The sequence below is a fragment of the Suricata suricatta genome, chromosome 5, assembly GCF_006229205.1.
Source record: "Suricata suricatta isolate VVHF042 chromosome 5, meerkat_22Aug2017_6uvM2_HiC, whole genome shotgun sequence".
NCBI classification, from domain to species: Eukaryota; Metazoa; Chordata; class Mammalia; order Carnivora; family Herpestidae; genus Suricata; species Suricata suricatta.
This window is the reverse complement of record NC_043704.1, coordinates 102,266,965-102,291,494: the sequence shown is the minus strand read 5'-3', so window position 1 is coordinate 102,291,494 and position 24,530 is coordinate 102,266,965. Positions and strand designations below refer to the sequence as shown.

At 37.0% G+C, this 24,530-nt stretch overlaps 1 protein-coding gene across 2 annotated transcripts in view; it reads left to right on the top strand.

Moving 5' to 3' along the window:
• Positions 1-24,530, top strand: part of PPM1L (protein phosphatase, Mg2+/Mn2+ dependent 1L) — a 288,635-nt gene that overhangs the window by 114,745 nt on the left and 149,360 nt on the right. The window contains exon 2 of one of the 2 annotated variants that reach the window (XM_029939958.1): positions 5,475-5,552. The exons of the other annotated variant lie outside the window; for it this stretch is intronic. Within the exon in view, the coding sequence (XP_029795818.1) occupies positions 5,526-5,552 (27 nt within the window). The 5' untranslated portion in view covers positions 5,475-5,525. The remainder of the gene's footprint in view (positions 1-5,474; positions 5,553-24,530) is intronic. 2 annotated transcript variants of the gene reach the window in all.

Below are 24,530 nucleotides of genomic sequence, written 5' to 3'. Positions count from 1 at the left end.
GTGTCTGTTAGATCTTTAGCCCATTTCCTTTCTTTTTTAAATTTCTTTTTAAAATTTGTATCCAAGTTAGTTAGCATATAGTGCAACAATGATTTCAGGAATAGGTTCCTTAATGCCATTTACCCATTTAGCCCACCCCCCCTCCCACAACCCCTCCAGTAATCCTCTGTTTGTTTTCCATATTTAAGAGTTTTTTATGTTTTTGTCCCCTTCCCTGTTTTTATATTATTTTTGCTTCCCTTCCCTTATGTTCATCTGTTTTGTATCTTAAAGTCCTCATATGAGTGAAATCATATGATATTTGTCTTTCTCTTACTGATTTCACTTAGCATGATACCTTCTAGTTCCATCCACGTAGTTGCAAATGGCAAGATTTCATTCTTTTTGATTGCTGAGTAATACTCCATTGTGTGTGTGTGTGTGTGTGTGTGTGTGTGTGTGTGTGTATCTCACATCTTCTTTATCCATTCATCCATCAATGGACATTTGTTTAGCCCACTTTCGATTGAGTTATTTTCTGTTTTCTTACTGTTTATTTACCTGTCTATTTTCTTACTGTTGAGTTGTGAGAGTGAGTGAGTGTGTGTGTGTGCATGTGTATTTTAAATGACAGTTTTCTTTATTAGATATATCTTTTGCTAATATTTCCTCTCAGTCTGTGGCTTGTGTTTTCATTTCATTGGGCTTACTTATTTTAATTTGATTGATTTTTAAATATGGGGTATAGTTGCAATGTAGAAAATTTTAAAAGTGTTGTGTTTGTTTCCTCAGGTTGCCATAATAAAGTACCACTGTAGGTGGTTTTAAACAACAGGAACTCATTCTCTTAAGTCCTGGAGGTTACAAGTCTGCAAACAAGGCTGTTGTTAGGGCCATGGTCTCTCTGAAGGCTCTAGGAAAGAATCCTTCCTTGCCTCTTCTAGCTTCTGCTGGTGAGGGGAAAGTCTTGGTTTGTAACTCTCTCTTTCCATTGTCTGCTTCTATCATCGGTGGGGTTCTCTGTGTGCCCCTCTATATAGGTCGGCATACAATTTTCTGTCTTCTTTTAAGGACATTAGTTGTTGGATTAGGGCCCACTCTAATCCACCATGGCCTCTTTTCAACTTGATTATGTTTGCAAAGACCCAATTTCCAAATAAAGTCACATTTATAAGTATGGGGAGAGAGGTGTTATGACTTGAATAGATTTCTTCTTACGGACACAGTTCTACCTACTACAGATATAAAAGTGTGTAAATGAGAAATTTCTCTCTCACCTGTACCCCCAAGTCACCCAGTTGCACTCCTGAGAGGCACATATTATTTGAGTTTATTTTAAATAGCTGCAACTCGTCTAAAAACGACTTAATGGAGAAAAGTCTCATTTTCTCCTGGAAGAGTCAGTTTTATTCTCATCTGTTTCATTCATCAAAACTTCCCTGATTTTAAGTCATCACATTTATCCCATGTCCTTGGCTGAGTTCAGGGATGGGGGGGAAAAAGGTGAAATGTTCAAGTAGAAACTAAATATAGTGAACCTATAATTAATCACTGAGTGAAACATATTCTCTATCCATGTGACTCCCTCATTAAATGTCAGACATTGCATGGCTAGCACCTAATCACTCACTTGCTGGCACAAAGTAGACTGTTGCTAGTTTTAAATCCTAGTAACATTAAACCCTGTAGCATTTGGTTGTGATAGTTCTTATTTAGATGCAAGTTATTAAGTGTTTTGAAATGAATTTGTTGCTATGTACATATTATATTTTGAAAATGATGCTATTAAAATAAAACTCTTTGAGGCACTGCTTTATTGAATTAGATGAAACCTATGAAGGATAGTTCTGTTCTTTGATACTTAAAATATGTGCCTATATCTTATGCCTTCTAAAAATATGAAATATATATAAAAACTATGTATATTGCTGCGTAGTAGCATATTAAATAATATGCAAAGTCGTGCAGTAAGTAACCAATATTTTTAACTTTGTTGAGCATACAGACTCCGATAAGGCTCTTTTTAAAATACGATTTACATCTCTCATTACTATTGTTTCCAAGAATATACTTGGAGAAATGAAGGTCTACAAGCAGAAGGTAGAGTTAACACATGGATTCAGAAGCCAGGCAATGAGGCAGAGCAGATAGGTAGAACTTTTATGTGTACTGTCTCCAGTAGATTTCGACTTATATTCTTTTTGTTGCCATAGGAACCATTGGCTTCCTGTCTGGGAGGTGGGGGGGGGTGGAGGATAAGGGCAAAATCCTGAGTTGGGGGTTGGACAGATCTGGTGTAAATCTCAGTACTGCCACTTACTAGTTAAATGACCTTTGACAAGTTGCTCATTTTTCTAGGCCTAAATTTCTTCATCTCTATGGGGAGAGGTCACACTTCCCATCCCTAATGATTTAACATCTATTTGGAGGATGAGGTTAGAAGACCTATGGTTATATAATAAGAATTTGATTCTTGCTTTAAGAGACTCTCACAGTGGTTGGGGGGTGGGGAGTGTTTGAAGGGAGGTAGAAGCCAGCCAGTTGTGGAAAGCCAGAAAAGGTGTCATGGAGGAGCTGGTAATTAGGTAGGTAGATGTATCTGGTTTAGTAAGAATAAAGACTAGATTTGGAGACCTAGTAGGGGGAGTATTCCAGAACAAAGACAAAAGCAGAGGTGTGGAGATGGGAAAGAAAAGACATTTGAAGTATAACAAGTCGCCTTATTTCTTTAGAGACAGTTGAGATTAAGCAGACATTATAACTTTGTGCCCTCTGTGCTGTCAGGGACCTAATGGCACAGATAGTTTTAGTAGTGCTAATGGTGGCTTTTGAGTAGACTAATGCATTTAATAACCGCTATGACACCATTATCAAGTAAAGAACCTTGTACTTGAGTAAGATTGTGCTTTTACTGGATATTCTTTGAAATCTGGTCACTGTACTAAAGTGCCAGTACACATATAAGCTGGCACAGAGACCCCATACAATGGGATGGGACATTTTCTTTAAAATTTTTTTTATGTCTTTATTTTATTTTGAAAGAGAGAGAGAGAGAGAGAGAGAGAGAGAGAGAGAGAGAGAGAGAGAGAGAGGGAGAGAGTGAGCGGGGGAGGGCAGAGAGAGAGGGAGACACAGAATCTGAAGCAGGGTCCAGGCTCTAGCTGTCAGCACAGAGCCCGATGTGGGGCTCGAACCCATGGACTGTGAGATCTTGACCTGAGCCGAAGTCGGACGCTTAACCGACTGAGCCACCCAGATGCCCTGATAGGGACATTTTCATGAATATTTCAAGATTTCCAAATTATTTTCTCAAATTAGTGTTGAGGGAGAGCTAAATAAATGAATAGGATTTTATCATTAAATAAAGTTAAACAGGTTTTTTTTTTTCTTAACTTCTCAGTTTACTATGCTAATGTGCAGTGCAAGTCCCATGAAGGGAGATTTAGTGTGTGTCATTTCCTGAGCTTTTTAGACGTCAGAATCCTTTGTTCCTTGACTTAATATTAATATCTCCCTAAAGATGTTGTCTTCCAGTCATCAGGGTCAGTATTCTTGCACCTGTCGAACTTTTTCAAAGGCAGGCATACGTATCTTTTTCCTTACTCATGCCCCTTTCCAGCATAACAGATTTGCAGTAGGGCAGGACTGGAACGGGCACTCAGAAGGTTAGGAACAATGTAGGCTCCTTGGTGATTCTGATATCTCACGTCCATTCTTACAACGTCCCATTTCCTGTCTCCTCCCCTCATCTTTGACTTGACTTACGGTATACATTATTCTGTCAGTGGCGTGAATAGTTAAGTCTTAAGCCCTAATTGCTAAGCTTTTGCAAGAGAAACCTTATTAAAAAGTCATGAAGAAAAATATAAATATGAACATGAACATATAAGCAAAGGCCAAGAAGGTTATAGATCACCTTTAGAATAGCAGCAGATAACCTACTGGGACTATTACCATGCAAAAGGAGTACATTTTAGAATTTACAAGTTTATTTCTAAGCCTAATTTACTTTGATGTGAATATTTTAAACCCACATTAATATATCTTCAAACCAAACAATAAAATATATAGGAAATTTTCTGCTAAAGATTGAAGTTTGATGTTTTGAAATTCAAGTAAAACAAACATAATTTGGCTCAGAATTATCAAGGATGTGCTGTGCAACTGATACTTCTTCTCTTTGTACACTTCTTTCTTTTTTAAGTTTATTTTATTATTTATTTTGAGAGAGAGAGAGAGCCAGGGAAGGGCAGAGAGAGAGGGAGAGAGAATTCCAAGCTGGCTCTGTGTTGTCGGCACAGAGCCTGATGTGGGGCTCAAGCTCATGAACTGTGAGATCATGACCTGAGCTGAAGCCAAGAATCAGATGTTTAACTGACTGAGCCACCTAGGCAGCCTAGCACATTTTTTTTATTCTTAGATTCTTAGCACTTTTTAAAGTTAAAATAGATTTTTTGCTATATGTTATCATTTTTGGAAATTGGAGATTATAATTGCTTATTAGATTCCTGGAATTCACTGATAATATGGATCAATCATTTCAGTAAAAATCATTATTCTTTTGGCTGCATAACTGTATTTCTTTTTTAAATCTATGTGTTTAGAATTTTGACAAAGATCTACATGATAATTTTTTCTTAGTTTTCAGGTAGAAGTGTGTGTGTATGTGTGTGTATGTGTGTCTGTGTGTGTGTATAAAATTGTATGCATAATGTAGTATCATATAGTAAACCCAGAGAAGACTGTCCTCAGTGATTCTAAGAAGCAAGATATCTTTTCTTCTTGATCAAGTGCCTCAAAATATACTGAACTTGCTTTCCTTACATCATCAAAATGCATATGCTTCATATTGGAAATGATAATATCTCTCCTTTTTTGATGGATAGGAATTTTCCGTGTATAGAATGCAGGGAACCAATATGAGAAAATGCCTAAAGGAATGTGTATAAGTTGCCAAAATTTATACCTCCTGAGATGTTTCTAAAAGCATCATAAATAGCATATAGTGAATGCCTTCCCTCCAGCTGAGCTTTTGAAATAGCTCACTCAGCACTTTTGTTAAATAATATCCCTGGGACACGAACCGAATAGCATTTCCTGTTCAGTCTCTCTCATCTGTCATTTTCTTGATTCCACAAGCAAGTCTCCAGATGTCAAAATAGAAAAGTGAAAGTGAATGAAATTGTTTTATTTACAGAGCTCCTTAAATCAAACCAAGATTATTCCCTGCCATCCGTGACCCTATGAATTTCTAAACCATCTTTACCCTTCATTGTAGTTTAAAACAATATACTATACTTGGAGGCCATTTTAGCTGAGTTATATAATCTGCTGTTATAAATTCTGTCAGAGTAAAATTATCATGGGCCTTGGATAATCATTGTAAAACATGCTTCTAAGACCTTGTAAGTACTATGCTGAAACTCTATTGCTATTTTAATATCTCCTGCATTGCAAGAAAGATATAGACTATTGGTTTCTGTTTCTCTTGCAAGTACTTATAATATGAATGTGGCTTCAAGGTGTGGAGGAAACATGAAGTGAAAATGCACCGTGAAACACTAAAGTGCTGTGTAAGTATTGGGTATTACAGTGGTTTCATGAAGCTTGACTTATCTGTTCTGTGTGCATTTTAGGTTTTCAGAGGTGCACGTTTTATTATATTCCATTAGGGGAAAATGGCTCATGTAGTCTTTTCAATTGCTTCTCATATGTCCAAAAGCTTGGGTATTAATAGACTCAATTTTAGAAAAGAACCCATAAATAATACCTAGTTGAATTGTTTCATTTTTCAGATCAGAAACTAGGGTCTAGAAAGTAGAGATACCTTGACCAAGCCTAGTAGCAGTTCTGAGTTAGGAGCTGTCTGGCTCTCTAGTCAGATCCCCAGTTTATTATTCATACTTCAGTAGATATGAAATTTTGTTTACCAACAAACTCAACAACTGCAAAGCATGTTGGCTTTGCCTATATTTTTAGTATACTTTTTTGTGTGTAAAAAGCATAATAATAAAACTGCTTTCAGTAGATTTGATTTTTCCATAATCAGGCATCATGATCAATTTAGAAATGTGGATCTAATATCTTGAAATTCTAGATTTTTTAATGATATTTTAATTCACTTTATAGGAACTTGTTAACTTATTGTTATCTGTTTTTATTACTTTTTGCTAAAATACAGGCCTTCTACTTTTTTCTCCTGTGCCTTTTATTACACAGTATCTTGGGGGAAGAAAAGGTAGTTTTAATAGCTTGTATAGGATGTTACATTTACATTATTGCTTAAAAATAAGGGTTAGATGTCTCTTGGGACTTTACGGTGGTCTAGCTTGACTCTGAATTTCATCCTCACATTGGTGAGCTAATTGTGAAAAGCTCTTAACATTGGAAGATGTGGCTGAGTTCCTGCAAGTGCTCCTTTTCATCTACTGTTTTCATTTGGGTCATCACTATCCCTTCAACCTGTTTCATGATGGATACAGTGGATACATCTGTGTCTTAGAATGTGACACTCATATCATTTCTGAGAACTTTATAAAAGAATGCTTTATTTTGTTTGGAAGCCCTTGATCGTTTGGGTATTTTCTCTCAATAGGGACATCAAGGGGTCACCTCAAACCCCTAATGTCTGTTCTCAAAGAAGAAGGGGTCACCTCAAACCCCTAATGTCTGTTCCCAAAGAAGAAGAAGGAGGGAAAGGGAAAGGAGAAAATATTTTATAAATTAAAAAAGTGCTCTAATATTGTTAGGAGGAAATAATCTCTCCTCCTTCAAAAAGTTTTTAATTGCTACCTTAGGACCAGGAAATTGCTCTACTCTTCTATTTGCTGTCCTGTCCTATTTCGCAAAATCCTACTCTTTCCTAAAGTCCACTCACAAATCCTCCTTCTTTAAGCTTCTCTGATTTTCCTCTCACATTAGGTTGGGTATTAGCATGGTCTTTTGTGCTTATTCTATAACTGGAATGAAAGCTTCTTCAGAGATTGCTGTGATGAAGCTTTTAGGAGAAGGTCTTACACATTGTAGTTGCTCAGCAATATTTACTAAGTTGATTTGGGGGGAAATGCAGTTTTTTTAATATTGTTTCTCAATTTCTTCCTTATTATCTTACTTTGAGTTATTTACCTAGAGTTGAAACAACAATGTGGGGGAAAAATTTAACTTCAATTGTCTTTCGGTCTATATATGTTTTTATTAATTGGAATCTGAGCAGTTGGAAAAAAGTGGTATTTTAGAGGATTGTAGCTTATTTTATAAATCATTTAAGCTGCACATCTTGATTTTTAAATCTTAATGTTCCATTTGTACTTTTTTCTAGTGATCATATTTAAATACTCAAAGTTAAGATCTGAGTCTTAGGCAAATGATTCCTCAAAAAATTATATTTATTTTTGAAAAGGAAGTTTATTTCAATTTACTCGTGGCAAATCAATTTTTAGAAGAAAAGTGTGTTGTCTTAAAGATTGATGACATATTCAAGATGGTGACCAGAGCATTCCTACTCTCTTTCAAAAGCGTATGTAGGAGCCATTGTGAACAATGATGTTTCACATTTTTTTTCCTACTACTAGAGTGTTCTGAAGTGATAAAAATCATCCTTTACAATATTATGGCCAAAAAGAAAATATATTTATTGGCTGAGAGCCTTGTGTTTCTAAATCTTTGTCTGGAGTTATGATGGAAATTTTGACAGACTCATAACTCAAGTTGCCATAATGTACTTGCTTCATTATGATCTTGGCTAGACTTATTAGAAGGTCATTTGGAAACTTTAGATAATCAGATGGTTCTATGACCAAGTAGAAATAGTGCTTTTTCTTTTGTGTTTTAACCTTTAGGTGCCCCCACTAAGTGTAGTCTTAGTGTGTATCCTTCCTTTGATTGTTAACACCTCTTACAATGATCACTAGTCTAGTCACAGTGACCAGCTGACATTTCTGTTATTACCGACTTTCATAAATATTAATTATCAGTTGATGACAATGCCCATGAAGTCTCTGACTAGGTAGTCACTCTCTGCTTTTCTTAGTCTTCTGCCATTAGCCTCCGTGAACCTCTATGGTGGAGCTGGTCTTACCTCTAATTCTAATGTAAAGGAATGTGCAAAGTGGCAAAGAGACAAGAAAACTCAATGCTAGCATTGGCTTTGACCACTAATGAGCTTTAAAGCTTTGAGCAAATGATTTCTGATCAGTAATGTGTAGGTTGCGTTAGGTAATTTTAAAGATCCCTCTGGCTCTGAGATTCTGTAATTCATCAAAATTCATCTGCCAGAATGGCACTATAATAATTAGGTAGACGGACAGCTGGATGCAGGAAAATGGCAGAGCTAAAAGCTTCAGTCTACACTATCCCTGGTGAACATTCATGTTTGGATATTTTAATAACAATATTCTCAGCATCCCACCTCCACCCAATCACTCACTTAACAAGAAGCTTTTTCCCTCTTAACATTTTACAACTATGTAACTTAATGAAATTCATTAGTACCAACGAAAGGAGTAACAGTGATATTTTAATATATCTTTAATATCATACCTTGTATTTGGGAAACCAATTGAAAGAGTTTTAGCTTTGACTTCTAAGGAGGAAAAATAATCAGCTGTCTTTATTTAAAGGAGGAAAAAAGATCTCCAACAAAGAATAACGCCTCGGAATTGTCATTCCCTTCACACTTGCTCCTCTTTGGGTATGCAGAACCTCCTGCGTTCTTAAGCATAAAATGGAAGGTGACACATTAAATGAAGGGTCTTTCTGAAAAATAAAGTAGACAAAATCACTTCACTCTCAAGAATAGTTGTGAAGTGAGAACCAAAATAATAGCTTATTCATAGCTAATATTTGGAAGTATTTCTTAAGTCTAGAAAGGTCAGAGGGAAATCCAGTAAATGTCAACAGTGTTTGTCAGGTGGGGAGACTCACAACATCTCCTGAGAAATTTAATTTATATTAATGAGGAGTGAGACCTGCCTAGGGCTCTCTCAGAGACTGCTCTGGTGTCAATTTTAATGATCTAACTTCATGAAAAGGATTTTTACGAAATTATTCAGCAAGACAACCTCATATGAGATTACTTTTTAATTGTGAGGCCTCAGTTACTCTGACCTTTGCTGAACCACAGTCACACATGGGGGCTTCCTGAGGACTTGCCTCACTAAATTGATAACTTGCTGTCATTTCTGACCCTTTTTGGGTTCTTAGGGGACCACACTAACCCAAGTGAGATTCTGAGAGTAAAGTTCTAATTCAATTCAGCAGACATTCATGAAGACCTCTAACTGAGGCAATGTGGGAGTGACAGCAAGGGCTGCTACATATAAACACTTACTGTGTGCCAGGTGCCCTCCTAACCATTTTATATGGCTAATTGCCAATCCATAACTTTACAGAATGATAGGTGAGGAGATAAGGATTCAGAGATGTTAAGTTTACTTCCCAGGACCATACCGTTAAGTGATTGGCAGAAGCAGGATTTGATAAGTCTGTTTGGCCTCAAATTCCATTGTTTCCCACTCCTCACCTATTTTTTAGGTTTGTCCTTGACTCGTGAAACTCAATGTTCATAACAGCTTCCATTTATCTAGCAAAGGTAGTTTCAGATATTGTGCTTGCTGTTTTGTTATGTACAGCTCTGGAATAGAGGACACTAGCCCCACTTAGGAGTGAAGGAGGGCTGGAGGGTTAGGCAGCTTGCCCCAAGTCAGACAACTCCAAAATAATGAGGCTAGGATTCTAACCTGGGTCTGTCTGCTCTTCCCAACCTACGTTCTTACTTTTAGAGAGCTGTGACTCTAACAGGGCTGTGTCCTGAGTTGGTAGAAAGGTGACAAAGCCAGTAGTTCTCTATACTCTAGTAGCTGGAAGTCCACTGGGTTCAGATGGACACAAAGTCAAGTGTCTATTAAACCAAGCAGAATGATGTAAATGTGAAATGAAGTGATTTTTAAAAGGTGCTGGGGAAGCACAGAGATAGGAAAATTAATGCTAAATAAAAGATACAGAATGAGTTTGCCAATACAGAGGCATTTAATGAATTAGGTTGCAAAATACAGAGAATGCAAGGAAACACTTCAAGTCAAGGAACTAGTTTCCCCTAGAGTACAGCTTTGGCTGTTTTTCTTATCTTTGAATGTATAGTGCTTTTGGTATTAATTTCAAATAGTTTGTATCTTACTTTTAATTTTCTCACGGGTTCATGACTTAATTTCTAGTTGTCAGAATCTGTAACTGGTTAGATTTTTTTTGTTTATTAAGTTGTTTTATTTGTATTGTTTTGGGTCAGAGAAAATTACTGAATTATTCTTGGTTTAGGAATTCATTGAGGTTTTCAGTATGGTTTATTAAATGATCAATTTTTATAAATGTTCCATGGATATTTGAAATGAATATGCAAATGTGGATACATTTTCTAAAGAGCCAAAGAATTGGATTGGATTATTCTAATTGGATTGTATTATTCTAACCCTCACATATTTTTTTTTTTGAGGAAATAACAAATTCTGAGATGAATTTCCCATTGGTATTCTGGACTCAATAAATTCTTAACATTTTTCAGTTTTTACTTCATGTAACTAGATGCTGTGTGTTTTGGTGTATGAAAGTACAGAATTATTATGTCTTCTTAGATTATACTTGCTAATCGATGTAAAATAGCTATTTTGGGGCACCTGGGTGGTGCAGTTGGTTAAGTGTCCAACTTTGGCTCAGGTCATGATTTCATGGTTTGTGAGTTCAAGCCCTGTGTTAGGTTCTGTGCTGACAGCTTGGAGCCTGGAGCCTGGAGCTTCAGATTCTGTGTCTCTGTCTCTCCGCCCCTCCCCTGCACTGCATAAGGAATACAGTCAGTGATATTGTAAGAGTGATGTAAGGGAGCTATACTTGCGGTAAACAGAACACAGTGTGTAACTTCTCCAATCACTATGCTGTACACCTGAAACTAATGTGCCATTGTGTCAACTATACTCAAATGTAAAAAGAAAAGATTAAAAATTTACTGTCAAACAAATGTGGTCATAGCTAATCAATTTATATACAAGATACATTTTGCCCACCACCCATTTATATGGTATGGTTTTAGGATTATCTTTTATATTCACAGTTTTTTATTCTTTAAAAAATATAGCCAATTAATATTTATTTTGATTGCTCATATGGTCCTATGCCTGTCATCTTATTTTGTGTTTGCTGATACTTCTAAATTTTATTTTATTGTGTTTTATTTTAGCCTTCTTTTCATTCTTTCACTTCACTGATTTCTTTTAAAAATTTCTTGAAAATTATTATTCATTCTTTTCTACTAGTGATGACATTTTAATCAATACACATATACTTTATCAATATAAAAAATAAAAATATCGATAACCTCTAAACAACAAAAGGACTTTTAGCATGCTTTAATTTATCCATTCTTACTCTTCCCTCTTCTTTTAATATTTCAGATATTTTATAGACATAATCTGAAGATTTATTTTCATGTCATTATCCATGTAGGTGTATTTTATCTATATATTTTGTCTTTAACAAAAACATTTTCAGGGACACCTGGGTGGCTCCATTGTTGGCTAAGTGGCTGACTTTGGCTCAGGTCATGGTCTCACAGTTCCTGGGTTCGAGCCCTGTGTTGGGCTCTGTGATGACAGCTCAGAGCCTGGAGCCTGCTTCAGATTCTATGTTTCTTTCTCTTTCTGCTACTCCCCCACTCACACTCTGTCTCTTTCTCAAAAATAATAAATAAAAATTAAACCAAAAAAAGTTTTCGTGATTACCTGAAAATTTACAGCCATTTAACTTTATTTTACTGGGCTCATTGCTCCCAACAATTTGTGCCTGCTATCACATCATTTCATGAGTTTTTTATTGGATTAATTTGTCATTTGGCTCATGTAATTTTTCTTCCTCAAGTAATTGTTACAGAAAGGGCAAATGAGTGGACAATTTATTGGTAACATCAGTAACTTTCACAGCACTGTACCAAATAATCAGTTCTTTGCCCTCATCTTACCAAAGCTTTCTTTAGCAACTGACCATCACTTTCTCTTGTCTTCAGTTGGCTTCTAAAATGCCACTTTTAAAAAACTTTCCTTTTGGGAGCACCTGGGTGGCTCAGTTGGTTGAGCGTCTGGCTTCGGCTCAGGTCATAATCTCACAGTTCGTGGGTTCGAGCCCCACGTCAGGTTCTGTGCTGACAGCTCAGCCTGGAGCCGCTTAAGACTCTATGTCTCCCTCTCTCTCTGACCCTCCCCTGCTCTCACTGTCTCTTTCTGTCTTTCAAAAATAAATAAAAAACACTAAAAATTTTTTTTAAAGTTTTTCCTTTTGTCTTAACTGTAGAGAACACTCAGATGGTTATCGGAGGGGAGGTGGGTGGTGGGGTTGGGTGAAATAGTGAAGGAGGTTAAGAGTACGCTTATCTTGATGAGCACTGAGTAATATATAGAAGTGCTGGATCACTATATTGTACCCTTGGAACTAATATGACATTGTAAGTTAACTACACCAGAATAAATTTTTAAAAAAATTCTCCTCTTAGCTCACCGGACATTATTTCTTTGCTAGTTCTTCATCTCCCTAGTCTCTTTATGTTGAAATGTCTTCTCCTCCTCACCTATTCTTCTCTAGCCACGTTGATTGCTTTGTTGTTCCTCCTTCATAGCAAGCGTTTATTTCAAGACCTTTGGATTTGCTGTTCTTTCAGTGTGAATGCTTTCCCTCAGATTTCATCTTGGCTCCTTCCTTTACTTCTTTCAGGTCTCTGCTCATAGGCTGTCTTATCTCCAGTGCTTAGAATGTGCCTCACATGTTGTAATTCCTCAATAAATATTTGTTGATGTCTGTCCATAGTTGAAAACTGTTTTAATCGAGATGGGGTATAAACTTTTACATCCTAATCCTTTTCCTTTGAACTCTGATCAGACCAATTTTTAAGAATTTTTTGGGGAAAATATATTTAATAAATGGTAGCAGTTATTTTTGAAGATGATATTTTCTATTACTTTGATTATCATGTTTATCCAGTAAACATTTATTAAGGGTATACCCTATATTGGGCATATTTTAGAGGTGCGTGCATGAAGAACATAAGATATATAAGATAAGCCACTTATTCTCTAAGGGTTTATACTCATATGGGGGGGATATTATACTAGGAATCACGGATAAATAACACTGTAAAATATATATGTATGCTATTGGCATATATTTATATCTATACTTGTATTTATCTTTACCTGTTCTCTTTGTATTCATCCATCCATCCATCCACCCATCCAATCAATTTTTTCCCTGAATTGAAGAGGGAAAAAAATGGTCTTAGATTAACCTGCTCTGGATAAGGATTGGTTGATGGCAATCTACCATGATTATACTGGGTCAGGCAGCTCTGTTGTTTAAAAAGGTGTTGCAAAGACCTTTTTCAGAAGGAGTGCATGAATGAAATACTTTTCCTGTGTGGACCAATGCGAAAGCTCTACTCTCCTATAGGTTTTGTAATGTTGCTCTAGCTAATATGTATTGTTAAATTATGATTCACCCATATGATAAAATAGTATAAAGTTATTACATCATTCTAAAAGAATATTTGACATTTTAAAAATTTGTTAGGTAGGGGAGAATTCATATAAAATGTTACTTAGTATAATCTTTATATGTATTAAAAATGACTGGAAGAGAATATGCCAAAAATTTCACAGTAGCTGTTTTGGGATAAAGGGATTATAGCTGGCTTTGATTGTATGCTTTATATGTTTCTGTTTTTCTTAAGTTTTCTAACATAAATATTTATTACTTTTTAAAAAAATTGTGGTAAAATCCCTTGTGTGTGATGATTCACTCTCCTCTTGCTGCTTTCAAAAATTTCTCTTTGTTTTTGTCTTTTGAAAGTTTGATTATACTGTGTCTAAGCATGAGTCTTTTGGAGTTCATTTTGCTGGGAATTCATTGGGTTTCTTAGATATTTATATTCATATTTTTTATCAAATTTGAAAAGTTTTCAGCCATTATTTTCTCAAGATTCTCTCTGCCCCTTTCTCTCTTTGGATAATGAAAGCATACATTTTTCACTTTATAGTGAAATAATATTGAGGGTACTATAAATTGTTTTCTTGTGAATGAATGATTGCCAAGGAGAGAGAGACTGGGTATTGTGTGGATGGACAAGAATTTGTTTGCTGGTTACCTATCCCAATTCTTCTGGGTATGGAGATAGAGTAGATAGTGGCATACCATCCAGCATTCTATAACAATGTTTTCAAAGTGTGGTCCTCAGGTGCCAGGGTGGCTCAGTCGGTTAAGTGTCTGATTCTTGATTTCAGCTCAGGTCAGGATCTCATGGTTAGTTGTGAGATCAAGCCCTGGATCTGGCTCTGTTCTGGGCTTGGAGTCTGCTTAAAATTCTCTCTCTCCCTCTCCCTCTGCCCCTCCCCTGCGAGCTCTCTCTCTGTCACTTTCTCTCTCAAAACAAAAACAAAAACAAAAACAAAGTGTGGCCCTGACCAGCCACATCAGCATCAATATCAGCATCACTGGGCAACTTGTTAGAAAGGCAAATTCTACTCAGGGAGAGTCTTCTTCATTTAAGAAGTCCTCCAGATGATTCTGATGTGTGCTAACATTTGAGAACCACTGTTCTTTAGGAAGGGGTCCTTAACTTGAAGTTTAATATCTACACTATTCCTCTATCCTGTGCTCTGTTTGAAAGTTTTTTCTATGTATGTAGTTTAGGAAGGGGTATTTCATACTTTTTTACTCTGTGAAATTAATCCTTGCAGCATCTGGATGAGGTTGCAAGGAATCTGAGGTATAGAACTTAAATATTCAAAGGCTATCAAGGCAGTGTCAGGAATAGACTCAAGTCTTTAGATTCAGAACTCTGTCCACAGGAACATACATGCTCAGACTTTATTGACTGATTAAAATATTACAAAAATAATCATAATATTAAAAATTTTTTAATGTTTTTACTTATTTTTGAGAGAGAAGAGAGAATGAGAGAGCGAGTAGGGGAGGGGCAGAGAGAGAGGGAGACACAGAATCTGAAGCAGGCTCCAGGTTTGGAGCTGTCAGCACAAAGCCTGACGCAGGGCTCAAACTCGTGAACTGTGAGATCATGACCTGAGCTGAAGTCAGTTGCTTAACCAACTGACCAAGCCACCCAGGTACCCCAATTGTAAGATTTTTTAAAAAATGTTTATTTATTTATTTTGAGAGAGAGATTGCATGGGGAAGGGGCAGAGAGAAAGGGAGAGAGAATCTTAAGCAGGCTCTGTGCTCAACACAGAGCCCATTGTGGGGCTTGATACCCACGACTGTGAGATCATGACCTGAGCCGAAATCAAGAGTCAGACACTTAACCAACTGAGCCACCCAGGCACCCCTAATCGCATGAGTTTTTTGTTGATGGTTTTGTTTCCTTTTGCTTTTAATTATCCAAATATTAATCGATGTTAATTAAAAATTGTTATTAGTTAAAAATTGTTTGGTTGCTGTTTTGTTCTCTGTATTATCATGCCCTCTAGCTGTTTATTAGTTCTAGATGCCTTGTACTGGCAAAGAAATCCATTTTGGGCCCTTGGGGTGACACTAGAGAACCAAGCCTTTCTAGTGGTACTTTTTAACTGAGCCCTGTTTTATTTTCAAAGGTAAGACAAATCATGACTAGTGCTTTAAGATTTTATTTCATCTTTATTTTCTTTCGAATTATATTTATTGTCCAGTAGCTGTGAAGTGAAAACCAGCAAAAAAAAAAAAAAATCAAGAACAATGTTTAAGGATAAAAATAAGTTGATATTTAGCGCAGACATAGTGTGGATAAAATATACTGAAATACATGACACTTAGAGCAAACAGGTAAAACAGAACAGTCAAAATTCAGTGTTTCAAAAGCTGGCATGAATTGGAAACTCATCAGCTAAAGCAAGTTATCAGCCAAATGAATCCATTTTCTTGCACAAAATGGATATATAGCATATACCATGTAAAAGCAAGGTTTTCTTAGGTTAATATTGATTAAAAGAACAGGCTCTTTTTAAAAAAGAAATAATCATTTTACTTCCTGTTGTGTTTTCTAGATTTGAATTGGTTCTGTGTTTTGGGATTAATTTGCTCTTTGATGGATAGAGCCTAACTGAAATAAACATGCTAATTATGTTTTCTGTTATCATAATGCCTGTTCAGATAATTTATTTTTAATTAATTCTCTTGTATGGCATATACGTTCTTCAACCTTTCTATTAGTAGGATTTTAATTCTAGGCATTTTTTTCTCTCTTCCTTTTTTAAATCTGCCTTTTAAACTCAAAAAATTGATAAGAAGGGGGTGTGTGATTTTTATATCAGAATAAAAATCTCAGATAAACCTCTTTGATTTCATCATAGAAGCAAATAATGTCAGCTTTAAACAGGTTTCCTGTTTCTGTGTAGGCAAAGGCCATTAGCCATATTTTGTGGATAAAAGCCTGTCCTAGACTGTGAAGCCAGAATAGATATATACTTCGGACAAGATTTGATTTGGAGAATTTTGTAGATTGGCACAAGGAGCTAATGAGGGAAACGTGTTGGTTTGATATCTTGGGAGTCATTTACTTCCTGTTCACTCTAAGTAAGGCCTGGGGCTTTACCCTAACCAGATACTTAATACATTTTATTCCAGTAACAGCCTCAACATCATCATCATCAATGATAACATTTATTTAAAGCTTACCATGTGCTAAACACTATACTAGGTATTTATATATGTTATCTGCTTTAGCTTCATAGCAGTCCTATTGTAAAAGGGATATCATTGTCCCTATTTTAGATGGGAAAAGAGAAGCTCACAGAGTTTAGCAATTTGCTCATTGTCTCAGTAAGAAAATGGCTGCACTGGACTATGATCTCAGATTTATTGGATGCCATAGCCCCAGCTCATAAGCATTAGGCTGTAATGCTTCACAAGACATTCATTATAGTATCAGGAAAAAAAAAAGATTTCAAAACATGGTATAGTGGGAATAGAGACATAATATAAGCCAGAAATGGTCTTGGAGATATTACTGTCTAGGATAACACTTATATTTCTAAAAAGTGGAAGTTGAGGTCTAGAAAAGTCATGGGAAATGTTCTTGTTCATACAGCTAGTGTAGGGTAAAGACAATCTAGAGACCAGTTCTCTTGACTGTTGTTTTTTTATTTATTTTTATTTGTTTATTTATTATTGAGACAGAAACAGAGCATGAGTGAAGGATGGGCAGAGAGAGAGGGAGACACAGAATCTGAAGCAGGCTCCAGATTCTGAGCTGTCAGCACAGAGCCTGACACAGGGCTCAAACCCACAAACTGCAAGATCATGACCTGAGCTGAAGTCAGCCGTGTAACCAACTGAGCCACCCAGGCGCCCCGTCTCTTGACTTTTAGAGTGGTGTTCTTCTCACTACCTCCTCCTCCATGTGTTTGCCTTCTGAGGTAGAGGAGTACTTGTAGAAAAGTAACAAATGGTAATGGTATGGCTATGGCATATTGTGTTCAGAAGGTGAGCTCAAGTCAATGGGCCAAAAATCTTATTGGCCTTGTTTTTTAAAAGCATCAGTGCTGCATTGCAGTCAGCTGCCCTTATAACTAGGTATTTTCTACCCTGTTTCACTATAACGGCTTATTGTTGTATGCACATTATGTTATGGGAATGGAACGGGAGATAAGCAGGGAAAGGAAAGGAGGGAGGGGGGAGAGAGAATATAACATCTTTCATGATATGAGTGATTTCCTGTGCTGTTCTTGGAGCAAGTGTGCAGAGTGAGATGTGAACCTGCTGTGCCTCAGTCATCTTGGCTGCTTTGTGCCTCTTGTGTTGTGAACCTCTTGCGATCCTTGGTGCGATTTTGGTGTTGACAGATACGTGCCTTTGTACAGCATTTTCCGACTTCATCTGGTTTACAGCAGAGAAATAAAGGCTGTAAACCAGTGCTGAAGGAAGGACTGGCTGAAAGATGTTACAATCTGTGTTCCCATGACCCTCTCTAAGGGATCTTAAGGGTGATTCTGACTGCGAGGTTTGCTCATGTAACTTCATGTAAAGTTACTCTGCTGAATTTCTTTTTGCATCTTCTCTTCAGTTCTGATATATGTTACTGTCTTTCGGAATAAATGTTCTCTTCCCATTGTGGCCTTTCTTTGATACCACTCTCCATTTTAAAGAGCAGGTTCTGTCAGTTGGTCATTCTCAATCTTACTATACCCAAACTGAATCCTGTTCACCTTGGAACATTATGTTTTTATAGGTTGAAACTGATTTATTCATAAGTGTGGGATATTGACCTTCTAATCACTTGAATGGCCATCCAATGTTCTGAGAACTGGGTTTTATTTTTCTCATTTTTTGGTTTCTCCTCTCCCTCCCCCAATCACTGAAGTTAAGCTTATGAAACAGTAACTTCTAGGACTCTCTTCTTTTAATAGTCCTTATCAAGATCATAATGTATTTATAATTTTATATATTACAAATACTTTTAAATAATTAGGACAAGTGATCATCAAGAGACTTAAGCAGTTTCTTTTAGTATCTAAGAGTAAGTCATCACATCTGCAGAATCAAATCTATGTAACTTTTTATACCATCTTTCACTAATTCTTTTCCTTCCTTGGTCCTTGTTCTCTCTAAGTATAGTTTTCTGTTGTTAAAACTGTAGTATTGGTTAACCCTTTTCCTGTCTTCTTTTTGATGGGGAAAAATAGAACTAGAGAAAACGTATTTTAAAATCTTTTAGAGGTGCTTGGGTCGCTCAGTTGATTAAGCATTTGACTCTTGGTTTCAGCTAAGGTCATAATCTCATGATTGGTGAGTTTGAGTCCTACATCTGGCTTTGTGCTGCCAGTGTGGAGCCTGCTTGGGATTCTCTGTCTCTCTCTCTCTCTGCTCTTCCCCCACTCATACTGTATCTCTCTCTCTCTTTCTGTGCCCTCCTCTCTTTTCTCTGTGTCTCTCAAAATAAATTTAAAAAACCTTTTAAAAATGTCACATATATGTAACACAAGACAGAGCACCCAAGACAGAAGCCATACTCTTTCTAACTCCAGAATCATCACTTTTGCCATATTTTATTCATTGCAAGCAAATCCCTTGGTGCAGCACACATTCAAGGGGAGAGATTATATAAGGGCATAGGTACCAGAAGGCAGGGATTATTGGAGGCAATATTAGGAGCCATAGTGTCTTAAGAACAAAACATAATATGGAGGTGACTTGGTGGCTCAGCTGGTTAAGCGTCTGGCTCTTGGTTTCTTGAGTTTGAGCCTCATGTTGACATGCTGATAGTGTGGAGCCTGCTTGGGATTCTCTCTCTCCCTCTGTCTCCGTCCCTCCCCCACTTGTATTGTTGCTGTCTCTATCAAAATAAATAAGTAAACTTTTATTAAAAAAGAACAAAACATAATGCATATTGGATGCAGCAAAGCACAGTTTCCACAGCACATTTAAGGCAGTGAAAATGACAAAGTTGAGGTAATACCCTGAGTTACAACACAATAACAGTGGCATGACTTTGTAAAAATATAGATAATAGGAAGTAGTTTAGGATAAAAGTAAAGTTTTTTAATCATTAATATTTCCAGTCTACTTAGAAAAAAAAATCACATCAAAAACAGAATAATTACGAAATTTATGTTTAGGAAATTATTATAAAAATAATAAAAAAACTTATACATACTTTTCTTTTTCTCCCGAGTTTATATTTTTTATCCTGCATTTCTTCATTTTTCTTAATTGACAATTTAGTATTTTCCCCCCTTAGGTTTATATTATATTTTATTTGTTTTGTTTTATTCATTGCTGAGATTCAGTCAGTAAATCAATTTTTCTTCATCATAAACTATCTTGCCAAATTCCTTTCCAAGTATTGTCCCTATATTAATGAAAGGACTATTTACAAAAGCCAGAGTTAAGGGAAATCATAAAGGGATGATGAAGCCCCCTTGGGCCAGCAACAGTAGGATGCTGTTATTTACCACTAAGCCTTAAAGCAAGGGGTATCATGTCACTGGAAACCAGCAAGAACTGAAGATATGAGAGAGGGACTGTTCACCAGGAGCAGGCACAGAATCACTGCCAGCCTATAGTCTGGCAGGGAGGAATCCAAGGAGATAAATGTCTTAACTTTATTCTCTTCTTACCTTTTGATCTTCTACTTTCCACTGGCCAATGAGAAGCCATGAGGCAAGGGAGTCCAATTGATGCTGGCTGTATAGATCAGTTTCTCAGGGCAGAGCATGGTAGAGGATGGAAAATGATTCTGGAGGGGTGAAAGGAGAATGCTTAGCAAAGAAGGAAATGTCTTTTTATTTCTCTGTATTATCCTTTTTGAAATATGAACTTTTTTGGATGTATCCACTGTCTAGTCTAAAAAGTTTTGAGTTTTTGCAAGTCTTTAAACTTGAATGACCCTGTAATGGTTACAACAAACTCAAGAAACTTGGTCTCAGGCTTTCCTTTTTAAGTATTAGATCATGTTTATATTAGATTCTATTTATGATCAAAGTCATGACCTAAGAGTTGCTTTTACTGTGGATGTTTGATCTTGAAATGACTTGTAAGGAAGAAATATGGATCCTTGTGAAATTTGGAACAATAAGAAATGGATGCTATGTTGTTTATGCAAATAAATAATTTTTGTTGAAGGGTTGTTTATCAGTTTTTGAGCACTATTTTATAAATATCTATAAATTTGAAGAAAAAAGTCTGTTTGACAGAAGTTGGGACTATATGTGATCTACTTATCACTATTCTCCTTTTTAAAAATCATTATTTTATATTTGGAAACAGTAATCATTACACAGAAGTAAAGAGGATTGATGAAATATAGTCACCAAATATTTATGGAGGCCTGTCTACTTACTGTGAATGCATGGAGGTAAATAGTGTCGGAATATGATGGTTACCAAGATAGTCTTTGCTCTCAAGCAGTTAACCCCAAGTAGGGCAATTAAATGTGTAAACAACTGAGAGTCATGATGGGCAGAGTCCCATATACTCTGTTGGAGTAATAGGCTCTCTCTACTCCTTTAGAAGAGTGTGGAGTGATCACAAAAGGACTAGTTTTTGAGATGAGCCTTCAATTGTGAATACAATATTACAGCAGAGGAGAGAGGAATTCATTTTAGGCTCAGGGAATGGCGTGAATAAGGCACAGTTGAATAAAAAATACAAAGGTGAAGACATATGAACTCTTATGTGTACATTCAGTCATAATACTGAAGGATGCTCAGAAGCATTTGGGAGAAGATTAGGCCAGCAAGAGAGAATAATAGGGCTGTATCATCAAGGTGATTGAATGCTTTGCTAAGAAGTTTGCATTTTCTATCTTGCCTCTAAGGATTTTTTTTGAAAAAGGGAGATAAATAGCAATAAAATAAGGGATCATCTGGAGATGTAAGAGAATGGTAGACAGAGGCTGTTGGCAATAGTGCAAGAGGGATGAGGGTGAATTTGCATGAAGGCCATGGCATGGGGATAAAATGGAGACTATGGATAAAAGACATCTTAGGTGATGATAATAGATGTGTGAGAGGTTTCTTGATTTTCATTTGGGATGATTGGTAGAAGGTGATGCTGTTACCTGACAGGTTCGATTTTAGACTGGTTGAGTTTGAGGTTTTGGAGAATTGGCTTAATACAGATGTCCACTAAACCCATTGGATATTTTAGTCAGAAGCTCAGGAGTCTCCTGGGCTCAGAATAGAAATCTGGGAACATCAGCCTGGCGATATTTTTAAAGCCCTGAGAATAAATGAGTCCTCCCCCATTGAGAAAGTTCAGAATTCAGAGCGGGCCAAAGAAAAACTGTTTAGGGAGAGGTTGGAAAAAAGGCCATAAAAAAGACTGAGAAGGAGAAATCGAAGAGGAGGAAAATCAGAGGACTGCAGTTATCATAGAGGTTAAGGGGAAGGAGTTTTTAGAAGTTAACAATGCAACATTAAGAGTACTGTGTTTATAGCAACTTGTAGGTTTGCCCACCCTTTCCCCAGGAGCTCTAAATTCTGCCCATATGGTGGGTTGGGGGGGAGTGTCTGCAGCATTTGCAGGAGTAACTTTGCACCTCTAAAAACCATGAAGGTGGTCCTTATAGCTGACGTGGTAGGGTGGCCTAGCTCATACCACTTAGTTTTGCGAAGAAGGAACGGGGTGTGGCAACAGAATCCATTTCTTGGCATGATAGGTTCTGTCCTGTCTGAATCTGGTCAAATCTGGTCATTTTCCCTTCAAGCCACAAGTGAAGGAAGAAGCTGGCTATTCTGTTAAAACATTTAACACATAGGAAGAACAATAATGCTTTCTATCATGGATTCTCAATCTTCAAATATAATCAGAACTTGAAATATTTCAAGGTTTTTCCAGTTAACTTCATGGCTTTCCTTTCTTCCTCCCTCCGTTCCTTCCTTTCTACCTTCGTTCATTCGTTCGTTCCTTCCTTCTTTCCCTCCCTTCCTTTATCCCCCTTTCTTTCTTGCTTTCTTATCAGTTTCCTAAACCTTTTATTTTTTTATTTTTAATGATTATTCATTTGTGAGAGACAGAGACAGAACATGAGTGGGGGAGGGACAGATAGAGAGGGAGACATAGAATCTGAAGCAGGCCCCAGACTCTGAGCTGTCAGCACAGAGCCCAACGTGGGGCTTGACCCACGAACTATAAGATCATGACATGAGCCAAAGTCAGACTTTTAATGACTGAGTCACCCAGGGAACCTCCTAAACCTTTTTTTAATGTGTGTGTGTATGTATGTTTAAAAGTTTTCTTAATAATTACCAATTCTAAATGAGATCTGATTATGTATGTCTTTTGGGTTTTGTGTTTCTGGTTTTTTTCACAGAAATTGAAATCACTTAAAAATTTTTTTAAGTTTATTTATTTATTTGGAGATAGAGAAAATCCCAAGCAGGCTTCACACTGTTAGCACAGAGCCTGGCATGGGGCTTAAACTCACAAACTGTGAGATCATGACCTGAGCTGATGTTAAGAGTCAGATGCCTAACCATCTGAGCGACCCAGGTGCCCCAAAATAACTTTTTTAATGTTATCTTGGTTGGAGCCTTGTAGTAGGTAGCCAATATGATATGCACCATAGTAAGCCATTTCTTTTGGAACTCAAAGATATATTTTGAACTCAGCAAGTTAGGAACTGAAATTTGACTTTATCTTAATCTATAAATGACTTCAGCAATACAGCTTTTAAAAAAAATATTTCTTAATGCTTATTTATTTTTGAGACTGAGAGAGACAGCGTGTGAGCAGGGCAGGGTCAGAGAGAGAGGGAGACACAGAATCTGAAGCAGGCTCCAGGCTTCAAGCTGTCAGCACAGAGCCTGATGGAGAGCTTGAGCTTGTCAACCTCGAGGTCATGACCTGAGCTGAAGTCGGACACTGAACCGATTGAGCCACCCAGGTGCCCGAATAATACAACATTTTTATACATAGTTTGAAGATGAAAGAGTATGAGCATACAGGACAGATTAGCATTCAATTAGGGCCAGCAAAATTAGCTGTTAATGTGTGATGGTTTGCCTATCAGTGGTGTGCCTCTATAGCTTCATAGACAACTAGGACTTTTATTGGTATTTTTTTTCTACCAAAGCTGTACTGTTCTGATAATAATAGCTTCATCCTTTACCTCCCTGTTACTATGACAGAATATAAGTAAGAAATCTCAATAAAAGATTAATGTTGTTCTGTGTTCTTGGTGGGAGCGTACATCACTGTCAGAGTGAGGAGATTTAGAGTGAGGTTGTATTGTCTCTGATGGAGTGAGTTCGAGGAATGGCCAAGCAGAACCCCAAACCTCAATCATAACCATCTAGCACTGTCACAGGTTCTGCAGAGAGCTCTGTAGTGCAGCCCCTCCTAGCAAGTGCGCTGGTGCTCATTGTTGCTGGGCTTTGATCCCAAAGCCCTCAGTGGAAGCCCTATGTCTGGTGGGCTGACCTCAACCACTGATGAGTGGGCACTCATTTTATCCCTCTGATCTATGACTTAGTCTGAAAGGAGACTTCTTTCACTAGGTCCAACCTTCTTTTTATCTTTGGTTCCTGTCATCCTGATGGTACGGGAAAAATAAACCCCAAGAGCAGAAAGAAGAGTGTACTAGTATTACTTCCTAGTCTGCCTATCAACCAAGAGGCAGCTTATTACACATGGAGGGAGGTGTTTCAAAGGAAGAACAGTAACCTTTATTGGCTCTGATCTAATAGAGTCAATATCCTTTATTGATTCTAATATAACTTCTATTGACTCTGTTGAGTCTAACCCAAAAGGAGCATGCCTAAGGCCTTTGGACTGTCCCACTTTCTAACATGTGGATCATTTGGCATTGATCCCACACCAGTACCAATCCTTTGGTTTCTTTTTTTCTTTTTTCTTTTTTTTTTTTTTTAGAGAGAGAGTGCACAAACGTGTGTGTGCAAGAGGGGAAGAGATAGAGTGAGAGTGAGAGAGAGAATCCTAACCAGGCTCCATGCCCAACGTGGGCTTAATCTCACAACTGTTGTATCGTGATCTGATCTGAAATCAAAAGTCAGATGCTTAATTGACTGAGC